At 38.9% G+C, this 17,098-nt stretch overlaps 1 protein-coding gene across 2 annotated transcripts in view; it reads right to left on the reverse strand.

Annotated features, from left to right (window-relative positions):
• Positions 1 to 546: 546 nt before the first annotated feature.
• RFX7 (regulatory factor X7) overlaps positions 547 to 17,098 on the reverse strand; it is a 117,062-nt gene continuing 100,510 nt past the window's right edge. For both annotated transcript variants that reach the window (XM_053927919.1, XM_053927920.1), the window contains exons 6-10: positions 13,876 to 13,996; positions 12,307 to 12,387; positions 11,454 to 11,661; positions 7,805 to 8,100; positions 547 to 6,667 (exon numbers count right to left, since the gene is read on the reverse strand). In XM_053927919.1, coding sequence (XP_053783894.1) covers positions 3,392 to 6,667; positions 7,805 to 8,100; positions 11,454 to 11,661; positions 12,307 to 12,387; positions 13,876 to 13,996 — 3,982 coding nt within the window. In that variant the 3' untranslated portion in view covers positions 547 to 3,391. The remainder of the gene's footprint in view (positions 6,668 to 7,804; positions 8,101 to 11,453; positions 11,662 to 12,306; positions 12,388 to 13,875; positions 13,997 to 17,098) is intronic.

The raw sequence follows: 17,098 nt of genomic DNA on the forward strand, positions 1-17,098 counted from the left end.
ACTCCATTTCAAACCCTGTTTTCATTACTCGGTAGGGGTTGAAATTTCTGACCAGACCTACAACTCAGGTTCTGATTTACAAGTTCAGTACACTTATCACTTTGCATTTTTGGTTTGCTTAACTTGCTTTTAATACCAGTGTGCTTTAAAAATCTTGTCCATTTTTTTCTATTATTTTTATTTCAAACCTACAAGAATATTTCAAACCTATAATATATACATCTAGGTACAATGTAGGCTAACATTTTAAAGCAAACATTATATGAATGAGCAAAGAGATTTTGTGTGTGTGTGTGTGTAACGAGAGTTCTACGCCATGTGCCATTAGTAGGTCCCAAGTGAACAGCAGGGCTCTGATGAATAATACCTGTGTGTCCTTCTGGATTAAGAGCAGAGGGCACATTGGCAGCATTGTTTCACCTTGTACTGAATTTTATCCATTTCCCCTAATTTCAGGAGCTCAAAGAAAGAATAGCATCATGTCTGTTCATAAAACAGTATGCTGCCAATTTAAAAACAGATTCCAGAAATCACCTTAAGATCCAGTCAGTTTAATATAAAATGTTTTTAATTGATTTTGAAAACATTTAAAAAACAATTTTTGAGCACTTTCAATAAAAAAAGACAACTGAAATGCTACTGCAATATTCAACTACTGTAGTTTTAGCAGGTACAACAGACAACAAAACGTTGGGGAAATCTGACTTTTTGCACTAAATGAAAACATAAAACAGGGCTTGTTTTTGTCATTTATGGTGTAGTTAAGCACATTATAGTACAAGACTATTATATGAACCTCAGATGCACTGCACAAAACACTTTCCTTCTTTTCAGTTCAAAAGTCAGTGCTTATTGCAATTATATGCAAAATTATTTACTTCATGAAGTCTTATCATGATAAACAGTATGCAAAATGTTTTAAACATCAAAACAATGAAAATAATCTGAGAAAAAGAACATAGTCAACAGTAACTAAGCAGAATTAGTAAACATAAAAAATAACTTGTGAATAACTATGCTTGCCTGGTTAACACCGAACCAGTTTCAATACGGCCAAGAAAAAAAAAGTGGTTACAGGAGTATCTAGTACTGTACAAGGTAAGTCAGTAACACTCATGCACATTTTGTGATCATGTATTAACATGGTGAAGCAAACTAAACTTAATTCTTCCTGCTGTAATATTCTCATGTAAGAGAATAAGAAATAGAAATATCTCATTGAGATCAATGCACATTGCTACATAAGACAATTTTATCTGTCACTTTGATGACATTTTGTCTTTTCATAATGAAACACATTTAAAAAGTTTAATCTGTGGACTGTATTGGTTGCATTTATCCTAAGAGATGTGCCTACCACAGGTTCAACAAATTTAGTGCAATATATGAACCCCAGAAAGTTTGCTGGACGAATTCAACCAAATTTAAAGTGTTTGCTGCAATACTGTACAGGGGGTTAAAAATCCTCCAGTTTTTATATTTTTATCAAAAAAGATTTCCGTTATTTTCATATTAGTAGGAAGTTAATAATGTAAACATGGGATTAGAATGGCCTCAAAATCTCCTTTTCAGAGTATCTCCTATAGAAAGGCTCTCATCATTTGTTAAAAGAAATCACACAGTTTCCTTTGGGAATTGCGTACTTTGGTGTGCAGTAGTGCTGTGTCTCAATGTACAGTGAAGAAATAACTAGCCTAAGAAAAAATATCTAACAGATAATTAAATCAAGATAACAGCAAACACACACAAATGCCAATAACTAGGACATATCAATATATAAACTTCTGAGCCAAACCTAGCACCATTTATTTATCAAAATATATTAATACCCTACCTTGCAAATTTAGTGAACAATGAAACCTTATTAAATTACACCCTTCATCACAACTGTTAAATATTCACTGATTGCAGTCTTCTGATTGGCTTACTAATTGAGATAAAGGAAAACTTAGCTAGGTTCAAGGTAGCACAGCAATGGTTTAATGCCAGCTTTAAAAACTTAATGGCAATTTTTAAATCTACGTGAAAGGAATCTTGAAAACGGTTAAATGGAGCTGTCAACTAGTGAGCAGATTTGTGTTAACATGAAATTCATAAATAATTATTCGTAAAACAAAATGGGAGCCATCGAGAGAAACATTTTAAAACAAATCCTGAGTGCTTATTTTGCAATTGTGGTTATCACAATAAATAAATTAAGCATGTAATAAAATGCTCCTCTTCTTCAAGTAATATTGATATCCCCCTTTGTTTTATCGGAGATATAAAGACTTGTGGCTTCAGACCTCGGGTGGTGAAATGTTTTTTGTTCAGGTTTTTATGTTATCTCCCTCCTGCTTGTTTTTCAAAGAGGTCCCGTGATCAAATTGTATTACTATATTCAGGAGGAGCGATGGAGGCAGTTACCAAGTTGAGGACTTAAGAATATTATAATTAAAGAAACTTCAAAATTAATTTTAAATAGAATTCTACTATATTATATTCATGCAGCCATTGTGATGAAACAGAAAAAAAAAAAGATTTTACTGTCTTCTAAAATCCCCTATCTCAATTACCAAATAACTAAACATAAAATATTTTTCTAACATGCTTGTTTTAATTCTATTAAATTACAGTGTTTGGAGTTACTTGTGTGCGTGTGTGTGTGTGTGTGTGTATGTTGGCTCCGCATTAAAATCAACATTTTAAAATAAGATTAATGCAAGGTCACAAATATAAATGGCTACTAGTTTTTCCTTTTAAAAATTATAGTGCCGCTTTTGCTTTCCTTAAATTAATATTTAATTTTTCATTACTTTTTCTACTTAAGCCCTTCATTGCAGGTGCAAATGGTACTGAAGTCCCAGAAAGTCCTACAGAGATTTTCCATTCTACAGTAGCTCTATGCTTCAAGCCTAAATACTTATAAGAACCTGAATATTATCCCTGTTTCAAGAACTTCTTGTCTACAATTCACCTTAACTATGATTTCTTACCTAAAAGATAATGCCAACAACAAAAAGCCTATGCCTAAAATCAATGGTTTCCTCTAAATTCTGTGTTGATCAACCAATGAATTAAAATGAACTTACACAAAATAAAGATCTAGCCTGTTCTTGTAAAAGCTAGTCAGTCAATTGTTTACTAGCGAACAATGTGATTAAAATGGGGAACATTATACAATTTAATACCTAATACTTGTTCTTCTACAGCCTACTGTCTTTTCAGAAACTTTTAAAGAACTGAGGCAAATCTAACCATTTCCTATTGAAGAAGAAACCACTTCTGCAGCAAACTCTTTTAAAATGTCACAATTAATAGTAAGTGTTTCTGCTGCGGGAGGCACTTCCATTAAGACAAATACAATACATATGTCTTTAGATACAGTGTGCTACATATTATAAAACACAATTTAACCCAACATTTCAACAGTAGGATGGTCCTTGCTTTCTATCCATTCAAAACCTGATGAAGTCATAGAACTCATGGATTCACTGCAAATTTGTTGAAATAATGGGTCATTCTTTAAGTCTTCCAGTGTAGCTTCATCATCTTGTCCCTGCTGACGACCTGGATCAAACAGTAGATTTGGGTCTAACGTGTTCAAATCATTGATGCTGCCTGAGAGCTCAGAAGACAACCTGATATCGCTAGCGAAATCAGACGCAGCGCTGGTGAGATCGGACGCTACCGGACCTACCAGCCGCTGGCTGGTTTGCAAGCCATCTCCACTCAACAGGTCTTTAACAGTGCTATTGAAATCTAGTTGTTGCTCTCCAATTTCCGATTGTGCTTGATTATCTCCAGGAGAAAAACTGATCTGATCGGTGCTATTACTTTTGGTGAGGTAAGATGGTGTTTGGAATTCATATACAGAAGTGCTGGAATCGATCATATTCTGAGGATTGGCACTAGGAAAAACAGTGGAAGTTTCCAAAATCTGAGTGAGATTCATCCGAGCTGTGTAATTGGAAGGCAGGTTGTTCATGCCCAAACCCCTCACTGCATCATCGTTGTCAGAATCCAGTTTACTCAACAAAACGTTGGTTATTTTTTTACTGTTCGTTTGCTTCTGGAGAGCATTCGGGAAGGCCGTCTGCATCATGACTGTCAACGGGACTGACTGACTTCTCTGAGCTATGTTGTTGGCACATGCGTCTGTGTGAACATTTGTGAAGATGTGAACTTCTGGGGTTACTGGACTCCCAAAGGGGGTCACATTAGATCGGGGGATATTAGATACTGGATAGAGGGTGCTTCCACTAAGGTTACGTTGGCGATGAACAGCAGGGCTCACACTCCGACACCTGAAGTTGCTGCTGGCAGACGAATTCGTTCCTTTATTATCTAGAGGGGCAGGGACTGCAAAACCCTCCTGTTTGTTGGTGTTATTTACAGTGGCACCTTGATGCTGGACAGGAGAGACAGGAGTCAAACGACCAAAGTGAGTGTCATGATGTCTGGACTGGGACTGGTAAGACTGTCCGGGCACAGCAAAAGCATGAGGTTTCCTAAAACGGTCTTCCACGAGTTCCTGATAGCTTGGGAGAATGCCATGTCCGGAAACGGATGAACTACCAACCCCACTATACCCATTATTCATCCATTCAAGCTTGGTTTTGTCAGGGTGTGTGGCCATGGGTCTTTGCATCGGCTTCACAGGACTACTTGAGACAATGCTGGCATCATGATACGCCATACTGGAGCTTATAGGGGTAAATGCAAATGGATTCCTGCATTCAACAGGGCTGGGAGGGACACTGCTGCTGCAGTTAGAATGTGGAGTACCAATGGGTGTGTGTCGGCTACTTCCTAAAGCGCTATCCACAGGTGTGGTCTGGGCTAGCCTGGAACAAGGGCTCTCCCGTGACAGACTCTGAGACCCAGCAATCATTTCAGAGGTTGGGGTTGGGGTTGGGGTTGGGGTTGGAGTAGGAGTGGGCGTGGGTGTGGGCGTGTGGATCGGAGTGCCATTGCTATGGATTGGATGATAGAAGTGAGTGCTGGAGGTGTGAGATGACATTGGAGCTCCCGGAGTTACTGACTGATTCTGCAGGGTCATTCCCAAGCAGTTACCGTAAGAATGAGAGTTGTTCATCGACATTTGCTGCTCCATGAGCACCAGCTCTTCCACAATACTATCTTGTGTGAGTTCATCGTCAAAAGGAAAATAGCTTTCATTCGTTTGGGAAATAGAAGGCTCAAACTCTTTCAGATCGGACTGCAGAGGTAACTGATCTGAAGACTGTGCTTGTATTTGATTCAAAGAAGATTCTTGTAGCTGGCTATGCAGCTGCTGTGTATACGTGTCCTGCGGCATTCCTTCTAATTCCCAAACAGATTTCTCTAAGTCATTGATATCAGAGTGCTCGGGAATTGTCATAACACTGATATCTTGCTGTTGTTCACAGGCGGCGGATACAAACTCAGAATCCTTAGTGATCTGTTGCCATTCATTTGGATTAAAGCTGCCATCTGTTTTTGAATCGCTGTCCAAGAGAAAGACGCTCCCTTCAAGTTTTACTTTTATATCTGGAGATGATGATGGTGTTTGCTGTTCCAAAGCTGCATCACTGGTTATAAGAGCAGAAGAATTCAAGGGTTGGTTTGCCATTATGTGTGAGCTGACGTTTATTGATACCTTGCTAGGAACTAGAGCACCTGCTGTGGAACTTTCCGTTCTCCCTGAATGTGGAACCTTTTGGTCCTTCTTAACACTGCCTGGTTTCTGACCTTCTATGCTGACCGCAGAAAGCTGTTCCACAATTGGTTTCTTTACAGGAGGCACCTGGGACTCTTGCAATACAGAAGACAGTCGCTTTCTTGGACTTTTAGTGCATAATTTAGGGTCTTTATTTATTGAGTCACCATTAGATGGTGAGCTGGTGCTGGTGAATGTTAAGTTCTGAGTGGCAACTGAGAGAGTGATAGTACTTTGATTATTGCCTGTCGAAGTGCCTGGTAGAATTTCGTTACAGCGACTTTTACATTTGGTCCTCTGGTCACAGACCTTAGTTGCTTTTATTTCAGTGATCCCTTCACTTGAAGGTTTTTGCACTACTCCGTCGGTATTACTTTTCTGTCCCAAAAGGGCACTAGGCGTTGCTTTAGGAGCTTTAGTACCATCAGAGTTCTCTTGGCACTGCACGGGATGCTCGTCCGATGAGACTTCCGGTTCCATTTTGACTTCCACAGCAGATGTTCCCCCGGCACCACTGGTTTTGGATCCAGGAGACTGAAGCGAAACCACAGAACCATTCTTGATCTGTGGAAAGGTCCTTGACTCTTCTGTTGTCCCTGTAGCACTGTTTACTGAGGCAGAATGTTTCAGAGGGGCACTACTGTTGCTGGGTGTGAGGGATATTGCTGTCATTTTCACCACGTTTAGAGAACTCATGTGGGAAGTGGGTACAACAGCGGTTTTGATGGGGCTGCTAGTAAAGAGGACAGTAGTTGGAGAGCGAATGGTGAGTGCACTGGTGTTGGCTGGTTTCGGTAAGATCTGAGGGTAGCGGTTCCGGGCAGAACGATCCCCACCAGGACTGGCTGGGACGTTCTGAGGAGTCTTTGGTGCCTGTTTCACAGACTGCATGTGCTGAGTGACCACTTGTACATTGAGGGGAAGAACTTTGCCATCAGAAGAATTCATTGGACTTGGTGATGTTACCAACTGCCTGGTCCGCTGGACCTATTAAAAAGTGAAAAACAAAAAAATCAGATTTAACAAGTCCAGAATATTAACTGTAAATCACATATCTATTTAGTATTAAGACATTTTCATAAATGTTATGCTAAAAAGAAAAAAAGTTCCTATGTTAGATGAGAGTTCTTCTAGATCAGTTCTATACACTTATATTATAAATTATAATAAATGCAACATTGTACAATATAGTTACAAAATACAATATGTAAGAATAACATTAATAAATATGTACTAAAACAATTATTTTTAAGGAGATTATAAGACAAAGAGATAAAATCTTGAAGAAACACGCAACTATAAAGGTATCTACTGGAGTCTGTGCCAAGAAGATGACTCACTCACAGGGAGACTGTCTTACAAATGGTCTGCCTTGGACGTTAGTAACTAAACCACAGTGCGTGGGTCTCAGACAGAGCTTGTCTCTTCAAGTGTGTCCTACAGTGAACAGGGCAAGAATATGGTTGCCAGGCAGTTCACGTTTTATGACATGATAGCGATGATGATTAAGAACAAGAAAAACAAGATGAAATCTCTCCTCAATAGTATCAACAACAGTAAAATAAAATACCACCTTGTTTTAGCACAACACACTCTCACTGTAAAAGCCCCTTTCATCATAACCTCAGTTGTGTGAGATAGGAAAGGTTAAGACCACAAACTCTATTTGTTGACAAGGAAACAAGACTTGTAATAGCTGAGGGACTTGCCCAAGGTCCTATGTCCAGCAAGCCACAAAGTTAGGTCTATGTTAACACATTAGAATTTTGTTCCATCTGAATGTTACAAATAAAAAAGTTTAAACCCAAAAAAGTTTGTAACTGTGTCAACTCTAAAAATGACTCATTTCTTACAGAAAGCTCCGACTGGCTGTATGCATATTTTATGTATCTTGGATCTTTGTATTCTTACTTACATTCATTGTATAGCTCACTTTGTAATCAACAAGGTATATTTTGAATAAAAGGCAGCCAACTAAAACTATCTATGGATATATCTGTGGTCACAAAATCAGTTTATAACTGAATTTACAACATATTTGCCTCCTTCTCCTGTACCATTTTTAATTAAATTATCTATTTCCCACCATCCCAATAAGGCCCAAGCATCACTGAATGACATTACCGGGATGGGACTAGGGACAGCTGCCACGACGATACCAATAGGCTGAGGAGAAAGGATTGCAGGGTTTCCATTAGAAAGACTAGTCACTCCATTAGTTGTAGTGCCTTCTGATTTTTTTGCTGAGGACTCTCCTGGCAAAGGGGATTGTAGTTTCTGCTCTTGCTGCTTCTTCTGGATTTTCCGTTGCAATTGCTGTTTAGCATCAATAGGCGATGGCAAAGTCTTCACTTGAGGCTGAAAGGAATTACTTTCAGCTGTAGGTATAAAAGCAGAAGGCTGGGTAATTCCTTTAATTCCTGAAAATAAACAGAAAGGAGAGCTAACGTAAACACTCTCCTTCATAAAAAGCAGTTACATCTCTATTTGATATGTAACCATCTACTGGACAAAGCAACCAGAACCAGAAAATTTTAAATCACAGTTTGACTCAGGTGACAGTTGCCATCAAACCAACAGTAACAGATGACGGTTTTGAGTAGTAGCTGTGTCATAAACGTGCCGAAGCTGAGATAAATAAGAGCATGTTTTACATTTTATCCCATGTCAGAAATTTCCCTTCCTACTTCTCTAACAGAAATCCATGGATTTTCATAACTTTAATATTCAGCCCACAAGGGGCACTCAATAAATACTTACGGAAACCATCCAAATCTTAGGAAAAAATTATATGGGAAGGTCTTTAATTCTACCAGAAATTCATGAAAACAGGTACCACTATTTTAACTGCTGTTGTATAATTATTCCAGTACAACCTATGAGAAATTAAGCAGGTTCTTAATAAGACTGAGGTTAAGATATTTTGAAAAAGTGTCACTGAGAAAAAGGAATGACAAAATAAACAAGAGATAAATCTTAATAGAAGAAAGACTGACCATGTAACAATGTTTTAAAAAGCTCATTTCACATTGCGGGCATGGCATCGGGGCCATTAGAGAGTGAAGCTGCAGTTGGTATGAACAATGGAGAGGAAACGAGAGGACAGCAGCATCCTGTTGGCGCGCCTAGCCATTCCTCTCCCGGCCCTATTTCTGCTTTTCATCGTTCAGTTAACAAGAGCTTGGGGAGGGCGAGACAGGAAGGAAAGAAAGAAGTGACTACAAACTTTCTCCCACTCCTCAATAATCACTCATCTTTTGACACCCCCTATCTCCTAAGTAGTATTTTTTTCTCTTCAAATCCAGCCCAAAGTGTTCCGCTCCCTCCTGGCCCCCAGCCGCAGCTCTGGCTTCTCAGCACCTGCCCCTGAGCGTTTCTGCCAAAGGCTCAAAGCTGTCTTCCCCCAGTGCCAGGGTTTCTGGACAGGAATGAGTTCCAAGCAGCTGACTTACAAGAGAACATTTGTAACACAACCTGTTCTCTATAATATGGACACTACATTTATAAAAAACCAAATTCACCTTCAAAGGATGAAGATTAATCACTACAAAAGGTATTTAAAAAATGTGGCAATGGCTGAGAACGAAATTTCAAGAGAGATTCTAAAAATCTTTTGAGTGATAATGCAATTTTTAGTCAACTTCCCAAACTGACTACTTTCACAAAGGGGAAACATGTTTATATTTGTGATTCTTTGTATCTTTGTTTAAAAAAAAAACACTTTACATTTTATGTTTTAAAAATTCCTTCAATGTTTCTTCCAGACTTTGTGAACAATGTGGGAAACAAGAGATGTTTCTTTTCCCCATTAATCCTTCTAAGTCCTCACCTCATTAAAGCAGCTTCCAGGTGTGAGCAGGGACAGGGGAACAAGAACACAGAGCACTGAAGGGCCCCTATCTTTTAAAAACTCATTTTGCCAGAAGATAAGGGGATAGTACGGTGTAACTGAGGTAACCTGGGCTTTTGAGACAGACAAATCATTTCAAATCCTGGCCTCACTATTTATCTGCCCATGGACAAATTACTTCACCTTCCCAAGTCCGTTTCCTGGTCTGTAAGATGGGACTAAATATCACCTGCCTTATAGGACCGCTGGGGGAATAAATGAGGTGACACATGCAAGCTATCAAGCTGGCTAAGGCTGCCCAAGCAGTCTCCCACTCATGAGCAAGTATACGCAAACAGATCCGGGTCATACCGTTTACATCCAGACAGGAAAAACTACGGCAAGGCTCTACTAAGAGATTATTTTGCTGAAGTGGGTCCTGAACTGACCACAAAATATAAGGACAAAATAATTACACATCACACACACACTCCACAAAACTTAAAAGATTCTGATAAGTATAAACTAAAAGAAAAAAGATTATTAAAATGATTAAGATAAAAAGTGAAGTTATTTCAGAGACTATATTCTGGCTGAGACAAATTTTTTGTAAATTTCAAAGTATTTACATTAAACAATCAGAAGAATTATCTCTGGAAAATGAGTTTTATGTTAACACATTTTTTCCCATAGAAATTATAAATCCCTAGACTAATAACACAATTTACTCTTTTTTAGGTGTATAATGTATGACCATGATGTGACATTTAAAAAATTTTATCATATGCTTCAGACAACCATTAATTTAGAAAGAAGTAATTTATCCCAACAATACTGTTAGTTCTAAAATTCCTATTTGAATGAAAATACTGACTTGCATATTAAAATCACTTCCTATTTTATGGTAATCTTTCATACAGTCTTTTTTTTTTGGATGTTTTATGAGTTTTATCTGAGCCAAACTGATCACACATGCAGCAGAGAAAGACACTCCAAGGGAGTAACAGTTTTGCAGCTTCTTTTATGCATTTGAAATTCAGGGGGGAACTGTAAGAAAGTGGGAGGAAGCAAGCTGGGTATTGAATTACAGGATTGTTAACAAGATTATGTGCTCTCTTGAGGGCTAATAGCCCCTTTTCCAGGAGTATTCTGGTATTTCAAAGGTGTGTTAACATAGATAACCTAGGTCCGGCCTAAAATCTTTCACTAAAGAAATTGCAGGCCTGGGGCATGACTACCTACCATGATCTGCCCAGTTAGGAATTTTCTCTTTTTTGTGAAACTAAAGCATCTCACATTGTCCTAAAATCATTTTATTTGTAAGCATTAGTTCCTGGGATAGGAGTCTTTTCAAGTAATTAAAAAATTTAAGCTTATCTAATACTTATTAATTTAGGTATACATATATACTTAACAGTACAAATACATGTATTCTTTCAATTTTAAAACAGCAATGGAAGAGTTAATATGAAGACGGAAATCTTAAAAGTTTCGTATCTCGCCCTGGCTGGCGTAGCTCAGTGGATTGAGCGCGGGCTGCAAACCAAAGGGTTGCCGGTTCGATTCCCAATCAGGGCACATGCCTGGGTTGCAGGCCAGGTCCCCAGTGGGGGGCCACATGAGAGGCAACCACACATTGATATTTCTCTTTCTCCCTCCTTTCCCCTCTCTCTAAAAATAAATAAATAAAATCTTAAAAAAAAGTTTCATATCTCAGCAGAGCAATATACATAACTATAGCTTTAATCTTTAAAATGAAAGGACAGTTATAATTACCTTTTTGTTGGCTCCACAAACCCACATGAATTTATTGTTAAGTGAAGAGTGAACTCATACAAATACTAAAAGGACAAAATAGTTCTTTGGCTAAACTCTTTCTTTTCCTACCAGCTCTAAAGATAACAACACCCCTGCCAGTTGTGCTTGTTAACAGTGACTTCGTACCTGGTGGTGCCGCTGCCATTACAGTTAGAGCTGCCATGGACTTGGTGCCTATATAGTGACTTTTTACAAGGAAGCGGGCCAATTCCAGGACTGTGTCAAACGGCTGGCTTAACACTTTCTGGGCCCATTCACACACAAGGCGGCAAGCAGAAGAAATAACTTCCTCGTCAATATTTTGAAGCTGCCCAGAAGGTTCAGCTCCTTCCAACTAAACAAAAGAAAAAGTTAAATTGTAAAGGCAGGTTTAGAGAAATTAAGCTGAAGCACATTCAAGATATGTAATCTTAATTAAACGATAGAATCCAAATCTGTCGGGTCAAGTACCATGAAGAGACGTGTTGGCAGGCCTCAGAAGAGCCTGCAAGGAAAGGCCCTCTATGCCTGCGCCCACGGGCACACAGCTGCCAGCAGCGCCGTGAACGCGACACTTAAATGGTTGTTCAACATACATGAAGACTGAGAGAGAGTTTACATCTTTCTGAACGTCTTTTCTGATATCGATAAAACTATACCACTAGTCATTATTTTCTCTTCTGCAGACATGTATAATATACATATTATTCTAGAACTTAATTTTTCCTTCTGACAATATATGTACTGTCATATATATTATGGATATATTTACAAATTGGTAAGTTTAGGTCTATCTTGTCTCCCCTAGTTTCGGAAGTCATGTTAATTTAGGTCATATATGCTAACATTTTTCAGCCACTGTTGAATTTTCTTCTCATTTATTTTGTAAAAGGCAGAGTTCCAGGTCCCTGGTTTTATCTAAATAGACTATGCAGCATGCATGTCAATGCTGACTTAAGGTACAATTCAACTTATTAAAAAGAGAAGGCAGAATTCTTACCCCATCTCCAGTTTTGTGAAAGTCAAGATTGGGCAGTGTTGGCATATGAACAAAAGCTTTTTTTCTTAGTCCACTGTAGCAATATGTAATGAACAGTTAAGGTCTGAAGTATTCTAAATTAAATGGACTGCTTACATAATTAGCACCTGAGACGTAACCATATATGAAGTGAAAATAAAATCAGAATGAAATAACATCTACTTTTTGAGTTCTTCAGTAAAAGAAAGAAACCTTATTATAAACTCAGGATTTGTACTCCTTTGAAATGGGAACAGTCTTTGTAGAACGTTACTGTCTTAAGAAAAACATAATAATTCTCATCTGTTATAAATTTAATGAATAAATGTTTCTAATAAGCTGTGCCAGCCACCAGTAACAAACAGGTCAGAAGGAAAGAAATATCCAGATGGAAACCTGGAACGGAGAAGGGAAACTTTAGCCCAGGGCACTGGGACAAAAACAACTCTTAGGAGTGTCACAAGGGCTTTAACCTTTTCATTTCTCTTTTTCCACTGAAACACACAGGATTATCACCTGCAACATGCCAAAGACACATCAAGACATTGTTGTTTGTCTCAGAAAACAAGGGCAGGTCATGTAACACGTGCTGGAAGAACACCTGGAACCACTTTAGAAAAGCAGCCTTCCACCATCCCTCTCCTCTCCCCTCCTCCGCAGCAGTGAAATTTCATGCTGTGAAAAAGGCCAGGAGCTAAGTAGAGAAAGAGAGATGAAATACTTCTAATATGATACAGAGACCCTCTATCTTCTTCCAGGAGTAGGAAGAACTTTAATAAACTCTTAATTTTCATTTCCTTATTTCTGTTTGCTCCTAAGTATTTCTCCATCACAAGAGGAACTTGGTTTTAATTTTAATACAGATTTTAAACAGTTGGCTGAAAAATACTTTACAGCAGGGGTCCCCAACCTCCCGGCCATGGACTGGTACCAATCTAGGCCTGTTAGGAACCGGGATGCACAGCAGGAGGTGAGCCTGAGTGTAATGTGCTTGAATCTTAAACCATCCTGAAACCATACCCCGGTCTGTGGAAAAACTGTCTTCCGCAACACTGGTCTCCCATGCCAAAACGGTTGGAGACGGCTGCCTTGAAGACAGCGCTAATATTCCAGTACAAGTTCCACAAGAAAAATTTTTGAATGTTATACATTTTGCAAAACAGATCCCTATGTATGTTTCTAAATAAAAGGAAGGAAAGAAAGCAAGCTAATAGCTTCCTCCATTTTAATCGATAATTTACGACTGCTGTACTGTGGCATGCCTGTGTCATTCTTGTTAAAGAAAAGGAGATCAGGCGGCAAGAACACATTACAGTGACAGAAATAAGGTGAAACTACCACAGTCTCAATAACCGCTCTTTGTTATTTCTCTTGCAGTTTGATATGTAGTTGGGAAAACTACATTGGTAACTATACTACTAAGTACTTTTGCATTGTTTATATTTACGGATTTAAATTTATTTCTAAATATAGCTGCTGGCTGAACTACAACAACAGGTGTCCTATAATATGTGAAAATTTAGACATTACTAAAAATCACCCTGGTAAAGGATATTTCGATTTGCCTCTCGTGCCCAGACGACGTGCCTTCATGTTTGGAAAGACATTCTTCATAATCTTTCCAAAGTCAGCAGCACTTAGTGGATGGTAACCAAGATTGTCACAATAGCTCCTGCAAAAGAAGGAGGGACCAGTTTAGAGGGCGACAGAACTCAGAATATAGCACAGTGCTATTTCAATACAATTTGATCACTTCGACAAAGTGAAAAAAAACCACATCATCTTCAAGTCATTCACCACAGCTTTCACTGATATGTGGTCTTCATTCCCTCTGGAGACTAACTCGGGGTTCGTCTATTTGACCCTCAGGGTATATCGCGCACTGCTGCCTTCAGCAGCATTCAAGAAACTTTCAGTAAGAGGTAAGTGGGTGGTATAAAGTTTTTCAACGACAACCCAACCCTGCATTCGGGATTGGGTGTATCCAGCTCAAACAGTAAGGCTGTAAGTTTCCACATACATACATATAGGTATATATGGCACACACACACACACCAGATATTACAGACAAAACGACTACATGGTTTAGTACAGAAACATGATATATTAGAACAAAAAGGGATCTTACAGATCAACTATACTAACACTCTCATTTCACCCATAAGGGAAGCCACAGAGAAAAGTTCCAAAGGTCCAGTGTTCTCTCCTCACCCCTACCCTCCTTATTATTGACAGGAAAAAGGTACTTTGTAAGGCAGTATCTTCAAGTGAGACCAGGGAAGCAAACTCAGTCTTAATTACTCCTGGAATCAGCTGTTGTTATTCTCTAAAGGTGCCAGTCACAGGTAAAAGGACAATCCTTCCTCTACCAGCTCAGCAGCAGGCCAGGGCCGTAACTTGCTGTGGCTGCCAAGACCCTCTTCACAACCGCTGGCCTTTCAGAGAACCACTGCCTGAGAATTACCAAAGAAGCAGTCAGAGGAATCCCCAAATACTTCAACCAAGTGCCCCCACCTCACCGCCCCCTGCCCCATTTTAGCACCAACCAGAGCAGCTTCTTAATGAAGACATGCATGTGGGGGAGAGCCAAAGAAAGACACTTAGGATGAAGAAACAAAGGAAAAGGACTGGAAGGCCTGCGGGGCAGGCTGTAATTGCAGTTGGGACTTGAGTTCTTGTACACAGCTCAGTAAATATCCTGGCAACATTACTGAAGTGACCTGAACACAAGAAGTTGAATTGGGAGACACTCAGGCTGATGTAGGGGCCCCTGGGAGTCTTAATAGAGAGAAAAGGGATAGGTCTGCAGACAGTGGTATTTTTCTTGATCATGCCCTCCCTGTGCCCACATTCCCCTGGTGAGGGTGGACAGGGGAAGAAGCTAACACACGTTGAGAGTTCCCTCTACACAAGTATCTGGATACATCATATTTAAATTGAGACTAAATGCAATACTCTGGGTCAGGGATCAAGGTTTAACGTATAACCTGAAGAGGTGACTATTTCTGGGTGCTGACAATTTAGTGAATTATATTAAGTCATAACCATTTTGGCAGCAAGTTAAATCAGTCACCTTTATGGCTTAAACCAGCACAAAAAGAGAATGTGAATGAGGCTCCTTTGCACCTAAGGAACTGCACACAAGCTGTTTCCCCTACCTGGATCATTACTCTTCTTGACTTTCAAGTCCCAGCTCAAGTGTTATGGGTTGGAAGGATCTCTTCTGTCTAACGCGATGCCCTCCTGCCACACCTGGCCACACTCCCTATTAGTGTACTTACACTAAGCAACAGGGCAGCGACCATATCCAGGGGTGAGCAAAAGCAGGTCTACAGTCGTATGTGAAACAGTTTATTCTTATATTATTAACTACTGTATTATTTATTTATATTACAACTGTAAGCCTACTTTTGCCCACCCCATGTATCTGGTTCACCATTTTATTCTCAGCACTAGGAGCAAGATTTAAGAATCACATTAAGCCTTAATGTGACATTAAGTACGTAATATTTAAAATGACAAGAAACTTTAAACGAACACACAAAAAGACAAAAAAAAAAAAAAAAAAAAAGACAACCCCAGCAATCCCCCAAAACCAATGCCCACTGGCTCCTATGATCACATAGGCAAATGGGCCTAAAAACACTGATACCAAATAAAGAAAAGCAGGGCAATGAGCCTAATGAGGGATAGAATATATATCCATTCTTACCCGCACTCTGTGATTAGATTCTGATTTTTCCTATTATATTAGCATACCAAAACTTTTTAATTTGGAAGATGTTGTAGGTAAAAGGCTGGCAAAGTTAACTATCAAGATGACCAATTTGCTTGTCAAAATGGAACTAATCCTGAGTGAGATTTCAGATGCTGACCACCCGATTTCATCTGGATTTTGATTCTTAATTATCCTGTTATAAGAGAGGAATTCGCCTTTAGAATGACTTTTAAAATAATCTTATCTTTAGTGGATATGACAAATATCATGTAGACATATAAACAGCTCAAATTATCCTTCCTGAATACAAAGGAAGCAGTTTAAGAATAAAACATCTTATGATTCAAAATTCTATACTGTGACATTTTATACATCAAAGAGAAAATGGAGAGCCTCAATTTAAAGGCAACAATAACAATGCTGGAAACATGTCCTCAATTGCTCTAATTCTGTGAAATCTTAGAACTGAAAATGAGTCCAGCAGTGGTATGATTCAACTTCCTGCCAGAGGAGGAAATGGCCATACCCCCAAATGACGGGCCACCGCAGTGTGAACACCGCCCTGATGGGGAGGGCTCTATTGAGGTAGTCCACCCAATTTTCAGCAGTTCTCATTTTCAGAAAAGGAATTTCATTGTTAGAACCCCTCCTCCACTGGGAAGATCTAGATAGCCAGTGATTCTGTTTTTAATCGAAAACAGTAGATTCAGTAGGTATCTATAAGCTACTTAGTCATAATTTTTAAACCTGGGGCTATATGAAAAACCATAGGCCATTCCACATTCCAGGCCACATGGAGATCTTCATTAATTTGTGTCTCATTTTCCTGCTTCTCAACTAATTGCACGTTGATCAAGCAAGATACACACCTAACTCAGTGTCAGAATATATTTATGTAAACTCAAAAATGGGGAAGAAACACAGAATGTTCTGTTTATAAGATAATAAACACTTTAATGCCATTCTTAAAATCAGTTCCTTTTTTGTCCAACTTTTTCTCCTTATTAAAAAGTTAAAATTCTTTTTTTATTTTACAAAGAAACACCAATGTGAGAG

The sequence above is a fragment of the Desmodus rotundus genome, chromosome 7, assembly GCF_022682495.2.
Source record: "Desmodus rotundus isolate HL8 chromosome 7, HLdesRot8A.1, whole genome shotgun sequence".
Lineage (NCBI taxonomy): Eukaryota > Metazoa > Chordata > Mammalia > Chiroptera > Phyllostomidae > Desmodus > Desmodus rotundus.